Below are 19,294 nucleotides of genomic sequence, written 5' to 3'. Positions count from 1 at the left end.
GCCACACATATGTTCAAATTTGATTAATTCAATAAATTATTATTTTTTGTCTTAAATCCAGCAGCCATTTTCATATTTTACCAACATTTGCAGCATCCTGAGCCTTTTTGGTAATGTTACTAGGAAAACTCAGCCCAGAGTAATTTTATTCTCGAAAAATTGCAACTTTTTTTTGCAACTTTCATTGTCTCCCGCAACTTCATTGCAGCAAACATACAAAAGACATTGCAACTTTTATCGCAATTTTTTACAAAAGCTACCGCAAAATCAGACATTTTGGGTGCTGGCCGGGTTCGGATAGCTGTAATGATAGTGGCTTGCTGCTAGCTGGCTGGGGGCTAACACTAACTATATGTCCCGGGGCTGTTGTCAGCTGTCATCCCGACTGAAGTCTGTCTGCGCCAGGGGAGTAAGGCAGACCGACCGAGGTGTGCTAGCTGGCTAAATTAGCATTAGATTAGTCGTCTATCTATACAGCTAATGTAAATGTTGCTGGTGAACTTATTAGTGGGTTAGCCCCATAGAAATAGAATGTAGCCCAGTGCTGTTATCTGTGGTCAAAACAATCATACTAAAAATAACTTTATGAGTGTGTTGAACGATGCTGTAACCCTATAATGTTACCCACCAAGCATTAGCATTAACGTTAGCTAGCTACTTGTCAACCAGCACATTGTAGTAACGTTAAGCTGGATCGATATTGAAATGTATCAATAAATAAGGTCTCTGCTGTATTACTGTGTTGCAAAGTGACATGTAATTAATCACAAAATTATGCCGTGTGGCAAAAAAAGCAGCATTACGGTTACGAGTATTTCTTTCTGTAACATTGTATGATTTTGTGGATGGCTGCTCCATTTCTCCATCTCCTGAGGTGCGCAACCTGGGCATCATCCTGGACTACACATCAAAAACATCACTAAGTCCGCCTTCTACCACCTCAGAAACATTTCAAGGCCTTCACTCACACATTCAGTAACTGAGACACTCATCCATGCCTTCATCACCTCCCGTCTGGACTACTGCAATGGTGTCCTGTCTGGATTGCCCACCAAGGCCCTTAGCAGACTCCAGTATGTCCAGAACTCTGCTGCCAGGGTTCTAACCCACACCAAGCCCTGGCAGCATATCACTCCCATCCTCCAACAGCTCCACTGGTTGCCAGTCAAGTCACGCATCACCTACAAGATCCTCCTGCTCACCTACAAATCTCTCCATGGACTCTCACCACAATACCTCACAGATCTCCTCCACCCCTACACACAGTCATGTTCCCTGTGGTCCTCTGACAAGGACCTGCTGGATACCCCCCACACCAGGTTGCGGACTTTTGGGGACAGAGATTTCTCTGCCAATGCTTCCACACTCTGGAACAGTCTACCACTTCACGTCCGCTCTGCCCTATCCCTGCCCATGTTCAAAAAGCACCTAAAAACATTTCTTTTCACTAAGTCCTTTGACCCCTAACCCCCTCCCCCCCATTTGTTAAGCGACCTTGGGTACCTTGAAAGGCGACAAATGCCGACAAATGGTGACTGTCCTGCAGACAAAAGGTGAAGGTGGGGAAAGTCCGGCAGCAACACCCGGCAGCCATCCCATTGATGTAAGCGTATCCTGGGCCGAGATAGCCACGGCCCGGCGATGCGGCCAGTCCCAGCCGCAAAGTAAGTCTCTTACAACAAACCCTTTTTCCCCCAGCGTTGAAAACATAAAAAAAAAAAAAAAACTGACTGAAATATTTTGTGATATTGTGGTTTTAGCTGAGTGGCTAATGTTAGCTTGCTTGCTAGCTAACTGATTAACTAATGTTAGCTAGCTAACGTAACCAATACAAATCAAATCAAGAAAATGTAATTATGTGGGTGAAGCTGCAGCTATTTTATCAGAATGACATAAATAAACGTTACTAAATGTAATGTTGATAAAACTGTAATTGATAAACCCATACGTGAACAGATATATTTTAATCTGCAATTGTGTTAAACAATGAAAACTACAACTCCCATAATGCCACTTCACGACAACATCAAAAGTCAGTTTTTACAATCCACTGTTTTGATTGAGAGACCCCTAGCGGCAAAAAATTACATATTTTACGTTTAACAGCAGCAACGGAGAGAGAGTTGTGTCAGCTTTGCTTCACTGTTGTAAATGAAAACATAACCAAGATAATTCAACTCAACTTCAAATCACCCAGATGTGCTGCCCAGGACGAGGAAAAAAACAAACTGGAGCCCAACTCCTTATCCCTGCTCGCATTTAGACGCAAAAGCAAAACGGGATAAACAATTACTGAAGCAGTTTGCGTTTAAATTTCAACATAAAAAATTTCATAAGTAACATTGACTACGGAATTTGAGATAAAGAAAAGTACTAAACTACGAAAAATGTTTTGCTACCCAGCCCAATTGGTAGCAGAACACTGCTTTAGAAGATTTAAAACTCCTGGAAACTTAAATTTAGAATCATGTTTCTTCCACATTTATATGTAGGAATACATGCAATGTACTGTGTAAAGCATTTGATGCAAATGGAATCATTAAATAACGAATAAGTTACTAGATTTGGGTTGATTTCTGTTTTTTGCCACTTCAGAGCTTTAACCCATTTGCAAACCTGCTGAACTGACATTTGTCATTATGACATGTTTTGGCAAAGGAAAAAGTAGCCTACATCAGCAACAAAAAGCCTCATGATTAATCGAAGAGGAGGAGGAGTTACCCTGCACAGAAGAAGCCACGGGGCCCTGTCTGAAGCCAGGCCCAGATGAAGGGCTCCTCAGCGAGCACCTAGTGTCCGGGATTGCCACGGAGCCCAGCCAGGCACAGCCCAAAGAAGTTATGTATCACCCCCCTCTCTATCCCATGGGCCCACAACCTGTGGTGGCTCTAACTGTTTGTGCATATGCACCGAACAGCAGCTCGGAGTATTTAGCCTTCTTGGAGACCATAAACCTTCTTGGGGAGTGGGGGACTCCATAGTTCTGCTGGGAGACTTCAACGCACACATGGGCAATGATGGAGAGACCTGGAGAGGCATGATTGGGAGGAACGGCCTCTTTGATCTAAACCCGAGCGGTTGTTAGACCTCTGTATAACGATGTCCATGTCCGAACATAAGGATGCTCATAAGTGTACCTGGTACCAAAGCACCCTAGGCTGAAGGTCAATGACCAATCAGATCTCATCTGAGGCCGCGTGTTTTGGACAATTGGGTGAAGAGAGGGGCGGAGCTGTCAACTAATCTGGTGGTGAGTTGGGTCAGGGGGTCCGACAGATCTCCAACTCACTGAGTTTTCTAGCATCCCTGTGGAGGTTGGGGGCAATATTTAAAGCTTCCATTGCTGACGCTGTGGTGGAGAGCTGTAGCATCAGGGTCTTAGGTGCCTCAAGGGGCGGTAACAGCTGCTGGTGTGGGAAAAGTTCGTAGAAGACATTGAGAAGGACTTTCGGTCGGTACCTAGGTGCTTCTGGAAAACCGTCCACCACCTCAGGAGGGGGAAACGGGGTTTGTGATATTCAAGGACAGGATATCAAGGCATAGTTGTGGTGCGGAGGGGTTGCGGTTAGGTGAGCTGGGTATCTTATTTCTGCTTTTTGCAGATAATGTGGTCCTTAAGGCATCATCGGTCCATGACCTTTAGCACTCACTGGTTTGCAGCCGAGTGTGAAGCGGCTGGGATGAAGATCAGACCCTCTAAATCTGAGGCCATTGTTCTCAGCAGGAATCTGATGGAGTGCCTACTCCAGGTAGGGAATGAGTCTTTACCCCAAGTGAAGGAGTTCAAGTATCTCGGGGTCTTGTTCGCGAGCAAGGGGACAATGGAGCTGGAGATAATTGGAGCAGCGGAGGCAGTATTGCATTTGCTTTACCACACTGTTGTGAGAAAAGAGGGCTGAGCCGGAGGGCAAAGCTCTTAATCTACTGGTCAATTTTTCTTCCTACCCTCACCTATGGTCATGAAGGCTGGGTCATGACAGAAAGAACTAGATCCTGGGGACAAGCGGCCAAAATTGGTTCTCTCAGAAGAGTGGCTGGCCGCTAGCTAGTGATCTAGCGAGGATTATCCCTTCAGACCACAGTGGACTTCAGTCAACCAAACTCCCGACTGGACCTTCGTCTGCTACTACTACACTTTCAAGGACATGTACTCCCTGTCTCAGCCTGTTAGTGTTGGTCACTACCTCTTTGCACTGCTGAAAATGGTGCTCCTAAAATATACCTTACTGCATCTTCTCAACATCATCTGCTATGTCGCTCCAGCTTGCATTGCCAACATAAAATCCCTCAGACTCCTACATCGTCCTCGTTATGTGTACAGGGATATACGCAATGCAAGTTTGTGCTCCAATCATGCCATCCTTACCATACTGTCTGACCGACACTCCACCCCACAGTGTCGTCGTCATCAAAACAAACCACACGTGCAATCTGGTAACCTGAGACCTATAGTATGTGTTGAGAGAGCATTCCTCCCACCCCCTCTTGCTCAGCATCCACAAACAATACTGCTTCATTCAACTGAAACCTGACAAAATCAAGAGGATTACATGACACTAAACCAAGCCACGTCCAGAAGCCCCGCTCCAAGGGCCGTGGTGGTGGGCTTGCTGTATTGCTATTGCCTGCTTGCTTCCTGATCAAAAAGCTTTCAGTAGCCAATGTCACCTCTCTGGAATGCCTTGTGTTCAGTCTAACTAGGTCGGCTACACTTCAGATTGTCCTTATTGATTTTGCTTTGGCGGCCTGCCACGGCAAAATTTCTGCCACCACAGTGTCAGAAATAGGGCAGACGCACAACAGGGTTTCGGCTGTGTATGTGTAGCAGCGGCACACCGCCGCTCCTTCAGATGTTTATGAAAAGTCATGAAGTCGTAATTACACGACTCTGCAGAGCCGTCTACTCTACTGAACTCAAGCGAATGGTCATCCGCTCTCTCTCCCCTTTAGGGTGAGCAACTGGAACAGTGACAGGACGTCATCACTCGTGAAGTCATGGCAACCAAATAAACAACAGGGCGAGTACACTTGTCACTCAATCTTAGGCAAAGTGACAAACAGCGACGAAAGCCGCGACATGAAATCCGCACTCACGGGGGTCCCGTGAAATATGACAGCTACAGTTTATTGGAAAATACCATTGTGGACACTGAATTTGATGAATTTACTGTTTATCAGACCCCAGATGAGACAAGAAGCTAGGTCCCTCTGCCTTTGACTCCCCGCTGCAGGAGACGTTGTATTCCTCCGACACGCTGTATTAACATTACTGTTTTAAAACCATTTTCCAGGTTAGTGGGGATGCATACCGCTCAAAGTAATAGCTAGTAATGTTCACTCAGCATTTTGTTTTGTTGTTAAACTGTGTGTAAAATGAGTGGTGATGTTAAATCACCGGTTTCAGGTAAAGGCACCCTATGTACCGTCTATTTGCTGGTTTCAAGGTAACAGTCGGTAGCTAACATTAGCAAATAAGCCCATTGACAGCGACGTTATTGTTCATATTTTGGCACAATGTTTCTGACTGTAGTGGTCATAGTGACTGAAAGTGTGATGTGAGATGCTAAAAAGAAACTACACGCTGTTTTCAGGTAACGTTACTTTTTGACGTTCAACGCCTAGACTTTCTTGCCTCCCTTAAAACCTGTACTGTCTCCTTCATCTGTTCAGTTCCTTGGTACACAGTTGAACTTCGCTCCATGAAAGCCTCTGGTCGCCGACTGGATAGACTTTATAAAAGAACTGACCTCACTGTCCACCTGGAGGCCTACAAAGAACATGTGAGCTCCTACAAAGAAGCTCTTTGTAGGAGAGCAACCAGCAAAACCACCCCAGAATGCTGTTTTCCACTATTAACTGCCTGCTACGACCCATTGACACCCACCAAGGTTGAACCTGATTGTTGCACTAAGTTCCTGGATTTCTTCCAGGCCAAACTGGATCTTATTATTATTAGCTAGTTATTATCAGCAAATCCTGGTGTGTGCCCCATCCACTTCTAATTCCAGTCAACCACAGGACATTGCTCCCTCCCCTGCTCATCTGTCTCAGCGCTGCCTCTTCTCCTTCACGCCTGTGGACAACCATCTATTTACCAAGCTGGTCACAAAAGTAAAGGCTTCCCCCGGCTCCCTGGATCCACTTCCTACAGCCCTGGTCAAAGCATGTCTGCCTGTCCTGTGTCCCATCATGGTGGATGTCAACTGCTCCTTGGAATCTGGCATAGTACTAGGCCTGCACAATAAATCGTTATAAAATTGCGATCTCGATTCACCCTGTTCACGATTTCATTTTTAATGACTTTAATTTAAAAAAAATATTTTATTTTGGTAGGACAGCTCTCACAAAGTTCAGGGCTTCACCCTCAGCCAATGACAAAGCGCCTTTTAGTCACGTGTTTCACTCGTCGAGCGAGCGCAGTAGTTCGGAAATAAACCAAATGGATATTGATGAAAACCCAGGTACTAGTGACGAGAATCAGCCAACCACACCGAACTCGTTCCTAAAAAAGGCTCGCATTCGGTGGTGTGGAAGTATTTTGGATTCAAGCAAGACGACGAGGGTCAGTCTGATGTGATTTGCAAGGCATGCTTTGCCCTCGTTGCAGCACCGAAAGTTAACACCACAAATCTTTACCAGCACCTCAAATGTGACCACAAAGTGCAATATGATGAAGCCGTACAAGGCAAGAGGTCCGAAAGACGTTTCAATTAGCAGGGCCATATTCAGCGCAGTGCGTTAAACTTCTATTTTTGGTAACCTACTTGAATGGCCAGTTGAATGTTAATTCTATAAAAGGCAAGCAGTTAAAGAGTGTGCTAAGAAATCATTCTGTTTTTGATACTGTACTTAAATTGGCAATTGACAGACTCCATTTCTCTAGAGACTGAAGCTGTAGCTGCAGCATGTTGATTGACATGTTTTAATTATGTAAAGACATGTTCAAGGAGTTCAGATAGAGCCTGTATCAGGGCCATATTTAGTTCAATGTGTTATATGTCACTATTTTTGGTAGCCTACTGTACAAATGGCCAGTATGTACTTTATTTTCTTTATTCATTGAAGCCTCTATGCTTACAGGCTTGTGGTGATGCGCAATGTGCTATAGATGCCAAAAAAAATCTATGTTTGGTACTGCCAATTTGTTTTGTTTTGTCATGGTTCACGTGTGCAATAAACATTACACTTCGTGAGAAAAAAAATCGTGGCAGAGAATCGTGATATCAATTCTAAGCTAAAAAATCGTGATTCATATTTTTCTCTGAATCGTGCAGGCCTACATAGTACCCACCTACTTTAAAACTGCCTCAGTCACCCATATCCTCAAGAAGCCAGGTTTGGATCCAGAGGATGCAAACATCTACCACTACATTCCGAAGTAAAATCCTGGAAAAAGCAGTTGCCGCCCAAGACCATCAGCATATGTCCAACCATGAGCTCTAGACCCCTTAATTTAGGATTCAGACCGTATTATAGCACAGGGACCGCCCTCATCAAAATCACAAATGATCTACTCACCACAGCTGACATCATTCTCGACCTCTCCGCAGCCTTTGACACAATCTCCCATACCATTCTCCTCAACTGCCTATCCCATCACCTTGGTATCACTGGCACAGCTCCCTCCTGGTTTCAGTCTTACCTCTCACACAGGAAGCAATTTGTCACCATTAGCAACTCCCGCTCCGATCAACCAAGGCGTGCCTCAAGGCTCTGTGCTTGGACCCAAGCTCTTCACCATCTACATGCTCCCCGTTGGTCATATTATCTGGCAATAGTCTCAGTTTCCACTCCTATGCCGATGATAGACAGCTTTATATCAGCACCAAACCATCCACTCAGCCCCCCCCCCCCTCCCAGGTCAACTGTCTGCATGACATCAAAGCCTGGATGTCAACCAACCTACTCAAACTGAACAGCAATAAAACAGAGCTCTTGGTTGTGGCCCCCAAGGCTCTGCTCCAGAAGGTTAGATATCTCATCCTGGATGTTGATGGGGTCTGAGGTCCGCAACCTTAGCGTAATACTGGACTCCACCCGCTCTTTCCATACTCACATCAAATCTATCACCAATCAGCCTTTTTTCATCTCAAAAACATCTCCAGACTCCGGCCATCACTCTCTGACTGTGTAGCAGAAACCCTCATTCATGCTTTCATGACCTCCCATTTGGACTACTGCAATGGAATCCTGTCTGGGGGCCCCAGCAAAACCCAAGACAGGCTCCAGTATGTCCAAAACTCTGCCGCCAGGGTCTTCACCCACACTAAGACCTCCTGAACTCCTGAAACACCACCTGTTTACCACAGCCTACAACCTCCTTTAGCTTAGCCACAGTAATTCTGTTAAGTGTCCTTGGGTTTCTTGAAAGGCGCTATATAAGGTTTCTCCCTAAAAGGAAGTTTTCCTCACCACCCAAGGTTTCTCCCTAAAAGGGAGTTTTTCCTCACCACTGTTGCACTAAATGCTTGCTCTTGAGGGAATTACTGGAATTGTTGGGTCTTTGTAAATTATAGTGTGGTCTAGACCTACTCTATCTGTAAAGTGTCTTGAGATAACTCTTGTTATGATTTGATACTATAAATAAAATTGAAATTGAATTGAAATTGAAATAAATAAAAGTTATTATTATTGTTATTATTATTATTATTATTATGGAAAAGCGTTCACCGCCTCAGGAGGGGGAAACGGGGAACCATCCAAGCTGTGCACAGTAAGGAGGGACACTGATGACCTCAACTAAGGAGGCAATTGGGCATCTAGTAAGGATGCCCCCCTAGGGAGGTGTTCCAGGCATGTTCAGCTGGGAGGAGGCCTCAGATACCCTAGGTGGAGAGGTGTAGACAGCTGAATAAATTAAAACAAAAAAGTGTCCGTTATCTCGTTTCCCTTTACTTTCTCAGTCAGTACAGTACATCAGCTCTTGTGCCACAAAAATCAATGTCCCCACACCTCTCTTTTGAAAAATAGGAACCCTCTGGAGGCAAGAGCTCAGCAGAATTAGAAATATTGACAGAAACTTACTGCCAAATAATGTCTATTTTCAAAATTATGGGAATAAGATAAAACAAAGTTTTTCACATAAGAGAGCGAGAGTGCAAACCCAACTCCCCGTATTTACATCTCTATTCACATGCCGATTAGTTTCAGTATTGCGGGAGGATCTAAATCCGACTGGACAAAACCCACGATAAAACAGTCAAAATGCTATGTAGGTTCAAGCACTATTCATGAACACCCCACACAAAGCAAAGCGGTATGTGTGTTACAACATGCATATGTAACTTGACCTAACTTGGATGATACAGAGAGGATAAGCAATGGCCCCTGTGACATATGACAACAAAGGTTACGCTTGTTACTTTAAGTGCAAAGACACCTTTTTAAGTACAAAGCCAATACTTACTTACCTGTTTAACAGGCATGAACTTGTAGAAAGCGATATTTCAATCTGCTCAGGCTGCATGCAGTCTCTCTCTCATCGCCACGCTGTTTTACACAAACACAGCATGCTACTCTGCAAATAGTGAATCTTTACAAACAAGCTAAAACGAAAGGTGTCAGTTTGTAGAGTTCATCTTAGTTTGCCACAAATCTTAAATTTGGAAAAATTCTTTTAAACTTAGGATCTGGCATAAACAACCATCCTCTCCACTGGAGCGGAAAATCCACATGGCTATTGAATATTCACGTGAATAATGTCATCATCAAGTTATCGTTCTTTTTTCCTTTAAGTTCTTACATTTTACTAATTTAGAGGCTGGCTGGCCGGCTGGCTAGTAAGCTAGCTTGCTTGCTAGGGGGCTAATTGTTTAGCGGTGCAGAGGGTGCAGAGAAAGAGAAGTCTATTACTTTATTTTAAATATCACGGTATAGGATATTAGTTTAGTAACGTTTATTTTGTAATCTGTAGGTATATAGAAATCTTTTAAAAGACATGTTATTGTTGGAATAAATACGCCTACACAAGTAATTATGTATATCTCGTTGTACGTTTGCCATCTTATGGACATAATGTGCAAAAATAGATATTCCAATAGTTCGAACCTGTGTTTTTTAGAAGAAACATTCAAATGTCATTTTTGACCAGTTTTGACAGCTCTTACTGTATGTGTATTGGATTGATCAGATGAGATGAAAAATGAAAGGAGCCTTGTGTGTGCCTTTCACAGTCGTTTGTTTGTTTTCCTCACTCTCGTTTTCAAGTTGAACAGCCAATCATATGAAGTGGCTGTTCGGCCGACGGCCGACGAAGGCCAACGCTGGACACACCGCACAAACTAGGCCGACAGTTGGCCTGGTGTGTCAGGACCTTAAAGGTCAGCCATGTCATCAACAGAGTTCAGCCCGTTCTTTCACACTGACCAAGGAGAATACCAGAGAAAGCATGTGTGTGTGTGTGTGTGTGTATGTGTGTGTGTGTGTGTGTGAGTTGCTGGGGCGGGAGTGTGTGTTTAGGGGGGGGGGCTTTCAGCTGTTGATAAGCGTCGTCCTCCTTGGCCTTATTTAGACATACTGACACTGACACCGACACACATACTGACACACACAGACACAGACAGACACACACACACACACACACACACACACACACACACACACACACTTGTGCACAAACACACGCACACACAAACTGGCAATCTAGCCAAGAATGTGCCTACTTGCTTCTCTTCCTCTCCCTCCAGCACACACACCTTCTCTCTTGACCGCTGTCTCTATATTTACTCACATTGGTTCCATCCTCACCCCCGCTCTCTCTTCTTCTCTCTCCCTCCTCTCCCTCTCCACTTAAGTTAATTAAGTATACTTTATTGGCATGGGTGTATCAAAGACAATATTGCCAAAGGCTTGAGTAATAATGAAATAAAATAAATAAAAAGAGAGAGGTAAAATTAATAAAATCAACACTAGAATTAGTGCCTTGTGGTTGTATGCCTCTACCAAACAGACAAGTTGCAGTTTCCATACTCTAATCCAGTTTTACTCAAGCACTTATAGTTCTCTTCTCTTACAGCGACTGCTTCGCTGATCTCACAATTGTTAAAACGCTGTTAGCTACTTTAGCTTAGCCATTAGCAATGGCTAATTCCTCTCCCTCTCCTGCTCTCTCTTGCTCTGTGTGTCAAATGTTTAGCTATTCCTATGACCTCTTTTAGTGATAAAGATACATGTAATAAATGTAGTTTATTCGCTGCTCTGGAGGCGAGGGTTATTGAGTTTGAGGCATGGCTCCGCACCATGGAATCAAAATCGTATGCTTCCGTAGCTAGCCAGCTGGTGGTAGCTGGTGCGGGCCAACATACTGTAGCTTCTGTTAGCAGGCAGGCCCCTAGCAGCCGGGCAAGTAGGTGACTGTCCGAGGGCGTAGCGCTAGCTCTAAACCAGGAGTGCACATGACGGCGGTCGCTCTAAACCGGACCATCTTCGCCTTTCTAACAGTTTCTCCCCACTCAGTGATACACCCGCTGAGAAGCCAACTCTGGTTATTGGGAGCTATATACTGCAAAACGTGAGGTTGGCGGCTCCTTGTGCATCCCTGGGGCCAGAGCGAGTGATGTGGAATCCTATGTAAAGCTGCTGGCTAAAAATAACTGTAAATACAGTAAGATCATACTTCACGTAGGTGGTAATGATACCCGATTACACAAATCGGAGATCACTAAAATGAATATTAAGTCACTTTGTGCATATGCAAAGACAATGTTGGACTCAGTAGTTTTCTCTGGACCCCTGCCAAACCTGATCAGCAATGACATGTACAGCCGCATGTCATCCTTCCACCGCTGGTTGTCGGGGTGGTGCCCACTGGGCTACGTAGATAACTGGAGGGCGTTCTGGGGAAAGCCTGGCCTGATTAGGAGAGACGGCATTCATCCCACTTTTGGACGGAGCCTCATATCAAAAAATCTGACCGAGTCTATTTTCGCTCATAAACCATGACAACCCAAGTTTGATATTAGTAATCAGAGGTGTAGTGCTATGCGCTCTTCTGTGCTTCTGTTGGAGCAGTCGCCCACTCATAGTCTAATAACCACAGTGTCTGTCCCCCGACTCAGATCACTTAAATCAAAGGTAAACAAAAGAGGGGCTATACTTAACAACCTAATTGGAATTAAAACTACCACTGCAATGATAGAACAGAATAGGAAAATTAGATGTGGACTGTTAAATATTAGATCTCTGTCTTCTAAAGTATTAATAAACAATTTCATATCAGATAATCAAATTGATCTATTCTGTCTTACCGAAACATTGCTGTGCCATGAAGAATATGTTAGTCTAAATGAAGCCACTCCTCCCAGTCATTGTAATACTCAAATTTCTAGAGGCTCAGGCCGAGAAGGGGGAGTTGCAGCCATATTTGATTCAAGCCTGTTAATTAATCCTAAACCTAAACTAAATTATAACTTGTTTGAAAGCCTTGTTCTTAATCTTCAACATCCAACATGGAAAACATTACAGCCAATTATATTTGTTGTTATATTTGTCTGTTAAAAGACAGACAGTCCGTCTGTCCAATCAGGAGGGTCCGTCCTCTGCTATAGGCCCTACCTTTTCCGGTAGAAGTTAATGGCATTGTGTTTTATGATTTGTTGTTTGTTTGTTTGTAAATGCAGGACTGCTAGAAAGAACGACAAGACCCAACATATACTTAGATTACTTTTATCCTATAAACCTTTATGCTAAAGGTCTCTTCAGCTAAGCCATCTACCTGTCTCTTAGACCCCATCCCAACGAGGCTACTTAAAGAAGCATTACCCATGTTTAACACTTTACTAGATATGACCAATATGTCTTTATTAACAGGTTATGTACCGCTGTCATTTAAAGTAGCTGTGATAAAACCTCTTCTGAAAAAACCCAACCTCGATCCTGAGGTCTTAGCCAACTATAGACCTATATCTAACCTTCCTTTTCTCTCCAAGATCCTTGAGAAGGTAGTCGCTAATCAGTTATGTGATTTTCTACGTAGCAATAGTTTATTTGAGGACTTTCAGTCAGGATTTAGAATGCATCCAGGGCTCCAGACTAACTTTTTTCACTAGGAGCACAGTGGCCCCCAACTGAAAATGTTAGGGGCGCAACCAGAAAATGTAGGGGCACACACCACAAATCAACATGCTAACCAAATATTCACATTTCTACTAATTTCCACTGTATTACTAATAAACACTTAGAAATCACAATGTGCTGTTTCAAATTTAGTTTCACGTTATTGTGCAATTTTGAAGATGCAACATAAAAGGTAAACTGACAGCACCATCGCTGTCATGACAGTACAAATATTTAAAAAATATACCAGATGTAGTCTCCAGTCTACAATTACAATGAATTCAACTTAAAATTAAAAATGCATTGTTTAGGCTGCTAAACTAAAATAATACCCCTCCCTCTCTCCTCCCAAACCCGTCCCTACAACCTTGAGTTGAATAATTATTCATTTCTTACTCACTGTAACTTGTATTCTTTATTCTTGTATTTGTATATTATAATTTTTTATTTTCATCATGACCGTTTTTAACTGCTCTTTACTGTTTCATGTAAAGCACTTTGAATTGCCTTGTTGCTGAAAGGTGCTGTAGAAATCAAGCTGCCTTGCCTTACAGCCTCAGCCTGTCAGTCAGTCCCCAGGGCAGAGAAACCACCGTTGTCAATGCTTGTCAGGAAGTGTACGTCAACAGCACCGCGACCGCTTTCGCCGTTAATATCATATGCAAACGCTGTCTGCGTGAAGTTTTGAAAAACTGTAACAACTTTATCGGCATTTCCGTGACTAACTGTGACTTCAACAAAACTGCAGTAGTTTGTGTAGTAGTTTTCTCCGTCCACACCTCTGCGTGTGCGTGTGTGTGTGTGTCGGAACTCCGCTCTCTGTCATATGCAGAGAGGACAGATAAGCTTGCGTTTACGTTACCGAAATTTCCATATTTAATGTGTAAAAAAGAAGGGGGCAATTTTACTGGTCGCACCTGTGCGACTGGATGTAAAATTCAGTCGCACACTCTCAAATTTTGGTCGCAAAATGCGACCATTTGGTCGCAGTCTGGAGCCCTGGCATCATAGCACAGGGACGGCACTGGTGAAAATTACTAACGACCTTCTAACTGCTTCAGACAAAGAACTTGTCTCCGTACTTGTCTTATTAGATCTTAGTGCTGCATTCGACACTATTGACCATACCATCCTGTTACAGAGATTGGAACATTTAGTTTGCTATTTCTCTGATCGATCTCTATTTGTTAATGTTAACGATAAATCCTCCAGGTACGCTAAAGTTAGCCATGGCGTTCCACAAGGCTCAGTGCTTGGACCAATTCTATTCACCTTATATATGCTTCCTCTAGGCAATATTATTAGGAAACACTCAATTACTTTTTACTGTTATGCGGATAACACCCAATTATACCTATCAATCAAGCCAGACGAAACTAGTCAGTTAGCTAAACTTCAAGCATGCATTAAAGATATAAAATCCTGGATGACCTACAATTTTCTGATGTTAAACTCAAACAAAACTGAAGTTATATATATAAGTACAACTCATGACTTTTTAAATATTTTATTTTGAATATCTTAGGCCCCCTCCCTTGGGTTTCCCTACTGGGTCAAAGTAATAAAAGGAAGTCCACTGTGTTAACTGAAATCGGTATTTACACACCTTTGTTTTCTATTACAAATAAGTTTGACTAGCCTCACCTGGAGGCTTGTTTCCAAGCTGTCTGATTGTCTGACTGCTCTTTTCAAGGCCAAGAGATGTCAAACCCCATTACAGCCGTCAGCTCACAGTATCATCACACGCATACGAGAATGTTTTCGTTGAGTTCACCTGTAACTCCCAGACAGCAATGTATGTTAAGTTAACGTTAAGTCTGTTTTTTTCTCTGCCGTTGTTGAATTTCCACACAGAAACGGGCTGCTTAACGTTAACTAAAGAGGTCTGCTGTAACAAGCACAAACTTTAACTAATGTCAGCTATCGTAGCTAACGTTAGGCTCTATGTGAAAAACAAAGGCAGAGAGAAAGCAACTTACTGACAGTTTGGGAGTTGCAGGTGAACTTGTGAAAGCTGTTGCCGTAGATATATACGGTAAAGACAGAAGTTAAATGCAGTCAAGCACTCGTGCATGAAGAGGAGGCGTCCGCGGGGCTATTCACAGGCAGGTCAGAATTTATGTATAGGGACAAGGAGGGGCTGAGCGAATCAATGTGCTGTGCACATCTCTACAATAAAATAAATCGTTATGTTGCGGTCAACGTTGATATTGTGGCGGGTCACCACAAATAAATCAATATATGGGAAACACTGTTTCATTATAAAGGCAAATATTGGCATTATCGGGACATTTTACCTGGAGATGGCAATCTCTACTTTGGTTCTGGCGATAGCTGCTGCTCTCACTGCTCCCTCGATGGCTCGATCGACCTTCTGTTTGGTCTTGGTGTTCTTCAGCAGGATCAGCTGCTTCCTGATGCCCCGGGCAAGCGCGTTGTTCTTGTACTTGCCTTCTTCCTTGGTACCATCAGGAAAGATGGTACAGCCGTAGCCATGGCGCTTATTGTTCAACCACTCACCTTCGTACTTCATGCCGTTGGAGCGCTCGGAGACACCAAAGCCACTGCGCTTGTCATTCTTCCACTCGCCCATGTATGACTCGGTGGTGGTGGCATCCACATTGTCCTCCAGAGGCAGGTAGTCATCGCCTGGGTCTCCGTCTCCAAAGCTAATAGTGGAGTTGGCGTCGCTTGAACTGATGCGGCTCATGGTGGTGTCGCTGTGTGCTGAGCTGCGCTTACTGGAAATCGATGAGCGCGAGTCTGATTTGCGCAATCGCTGAAGGCTCCCGAAGAGGGAGCCACGGCGAAAAAGACCCTTCTTCTTCTCGGAACCTTCTCCGTCTGAGTGGAAGTTGAGTACGAAGCCACCGCGTGTACCAGCAGGGCTGTCAGACAGGCTGTCACGTAGTACTGTACCATTACTCTGTTCACTGCGGAGGGAAGACAGTGAGGTGCGTAGGGGTGAACGGATGACAGAGGCCATACCGTAAGGAACACTTTGACGCACGCCGTAGCCATGACGCATCCCACCAGTCCACTGACCCTGGTAGGTACCTACAGCAGAAAGGGAGAGAGAAAGGGAGGAAGGGAGAGAGACAACAGACTGTGAGTTATATGTACAATACAGGAATAAAAAAATCTGACAGAAAGAGAGACGGATAAGTAACAGAATCACTAACAGATTACAGAATTCCTTGAACAGCAGCATTCATGAAATACAAGAATGCAGGATGTATGGCTTGTGACAACAAGATCTTAACTATATCAGAACAACTTGATTTTAATACATTTTTATAACCAATGACTTTAACATAACTAGAGCTGCAAAAATTGCAAAATAATGCTGAAAAACTAGTCCATGCATTTGTTACTTCTAGAAATGCACCGATTACAATTTTTAGGCCGATTACAATTTCCGATTTTTCATTGAGTTTGACGAGCTGATACCAATTTTAGCCGATACCGATTTCATTTTTTCTAACCACTTTACAGCACACACAAATATTTATTTTCTATCTTTTCTTTAATAGAACATTTACATTTTGCATAGAACATAGACCATTTTTTGAATAGATAATCGATCACTATAAAATAGAACTATATAAATTACTCCTGATGTGGGAAATTTACACACATCTAAAGTGCAATGTTATGGAAGAACCATTTCCTTCTTTTCACATCCAATAGCCACTAAAACAATTTGATATATTTATCAAAATAAACTTGTAAACTTGAAACAGGTAATGGCAATAAAATAATATATAAATAACAAATAAAAATAAAATAAGCAAAATCCTCCAGCATCGAGCCTCCACAGGCAGCCGCTCAGCCCAGTGCATAATGGAAAATCTTTTGGCTCTTTGTATGGCACAGACAGAAAACATCACAACCAAAGTCATTGCAGTATAAAGATATTTCTCAAAACACACACAAAGGCCTGTCAACGTCAACAGTAACGTTACCTGAAAACAGCACGTAGTTCCTTTTTTAGCAAGTTTGCTTTATGTGTCATTGTGCATAAATATGAACAATATACCGTTGCCGTTACCTGAAACAGATGATTTCACGTCACCACTCATTTTACACACAGTTTAGCAACAAAACTAAACGCTGAGAGAAGATTACTACGTTTTTAATGTTGGTTTTGAGCGGTATGCATCCCCACTAACCTGGAAAGCATTTTAAACAGTAACTTAAAAATGTAATTTAATTAATTTAAATTTAATTCAATGTTGGAGGAATAGGCTACAGCGTTTCTTTTTTTTTTTTTGTTTTTGTTTTTTTTGTTTGAACACAGCATCTCGGCCAGCGGGGTGTCAGAGGCAGAGGGACCACAGCGTTCGCTAACGTTAGCTTCTTGTCTCATCTGGGGTCTGATAAACAGTACATTTATCAAAGTCAGTGTGCCCAACGCTATTTTCCAATAAATCTGTAGCTGTCATATTTCACTGGACCCGCGTGAGTGCGGTTTTCATGTTCCAGTTTTTCAGCCTCAGAGGGGAGAGAGAGCGGCTGACTGTTCGCCTGAGATCAGTAGAGAGCCGTGAATAATTACGACTTTATGACATTTCATAAACAGCTGATTGAGCGGAAGTGCGCCGCTGCTACATGCATATAGCGGAAACCCTGCATGTGCACGTGTGGTGCTGATGTTGCGCGATGTAAATCATGCGGCGCCCGAGTGAATTTGACCGGCATAAAATCGGGATATGTCAGATTATTGTAATTCAGGTTGCTCAAATAAGTCCCTTAAAAGACTGCAGACGCTGCAGCACGTGTGCTGACAAGAACTAAGAAAAGAGATTATATTTTTCCTGTATTAGCTTCTCTGCATTGGCTTCCTGTAAAATCCAGGATTGAATTTAAAATCCTTCTCCTGACCTACAAAGCTCTTAATGGTCAGGCACCATCATATCTTAAAGAGCTCATAGTACCTTATTGTCCCACAAGAGCACTGCGCTCCCAGAATGCAGAGTTACTTGTGGTTCCTGGAGTATCTCAAAGTAGAATGGGAGCCAGAGCCTTTAGCTATCAGGCTCCTCTCCTGTGGAACCAACTCCCAGTCTGGGTTCGGGAGGCAGACACTGTCACCACATTTAAGAGTAAACTTAAAACTCTCCTCTTTGATAAAGCTTATAGTTAGGGAGTGAGGAGTTGCACCATTGCGGCGTGGGTGGGTGTATAGCTTCAGACACGGAACCCCTTCTCTTCTCTGCTTCTCTTCATAGGCATCAGATTCATCTACCAACCCTTATCCCTCTGAGGATGAAAGACACACCAGCGCGTCCAAACAATGTTTTTTTCAACACTCTTACTTAAAAAGCGATATTACAAAATGTCATTTCAGACACCCTAAGACTTTGGTAAACTAATTTTAAGCACCAAAACTATTCTTATTCTTATTATTTCCCAGAAATGCTTGTTACTAACTTAGCTTTGGGGAGCTTATTCCTCGTAGTCCTTATGTTTTCTCGCCCCGCAATTTTCCTTGGATTAGGGTGGCACCTAAATCATGGTTGCATCTGTCGCCGTGGTGCTGCTCGGCACCCTGCTATGCCTGGGTATGCCCTCTACACCCTGCTACGCCCTGCTAAGCCCTGCTACACCCTGCAGTGCCTTGCTATGTCCTGCTACGCCCTGCAGTGCCCTGCTACGCCATGAACTACTACAACTACTACTTCTAGTCATAGTTCCACTATCTTTATTGTGTCTATAATTGTCACTGTTCATCATACCCCCAACTGGCACTGTCAGACACTGCCTACCAAGAGCCTGGGTCTGTCCGAGGTTTCTCCCTAAAAGGAAGTTTTCCTCACCACTCAAGGTTTCTGCCTAAAAGGCAGTTTTTCCTCACCACTGTTGCACTAAATGCTTGCTCTAGGGGGAATTACTGGAATAGTTGGTTCTTGGTAAATTATAGTGTGGTCTAGACCTACTCTATCTGTAAAGTGTCTTGCGATAACTCTTGTTATGATTTGAGACTATAAATAAATATATAAATAAATATTATTGAACAAAAATTAATCAGCAACTACTTTGAGAATCAATTAATCATTTAATTTTTAAGCAAAAACAAAAGCATTCTCTTGTTAAGTTTCTCAAATGTTAAAATGTGCTGTTTCTTCAACATTATATATACCTAAACTGACTGACTTAATATAAAATAAATATATTTGTGTTTTGGAGTGTTGGTCGAACAAAATAAGACACCTAATGACATTACTTTGGGCTCCAGGAA

At 43.1% G+C, this 19,294-nt stretch overlaps 1 protein-coding gene across 3 annotated transcripts in view; it reads right to left on the bottom strand.

Annotated features, from left to right (window-relative positions):
• LOC116040719 (junctophilin-1-like) overlaps positions 1-19,294 on the bottom strand; it is an 87,789-nt gene that overhangs the window by 29,076 nt on the left and 39,419 nt on the right. For all 3 annotated transcript variants that reach the window (XM_036004978.1, XM_036004979.1, XM_031286304.2), the window contains exon 2: positions 15,351-16,110. In XM_036004978.1, coding sequence (XP_035860871.1) covers positions 15,351-16,110 — 760 coding nt within the window. The remainder of the gene's footprint in view (positions 1-15,350; positions 16,111-19,294) is intronic.

This window comes from Sander lucioperca, chromosome 9 (assembly GCF_008315115.2).
Source record: "Sander lucioperca isolate FBNREF2018 chromosome 9, SLUC_FBN_1.2, whole genome shotgun sequence".
Taxonomy (NCBI): domain Eukaryota; kingdom Metazoa; phylum Chordata; class Actinopteri; order Perciformes; family Percidae; genus Sander; species Sander lucioperca.
This window is presented reverse-complemented; position numbering and strand designations above follow the sequence as displayed.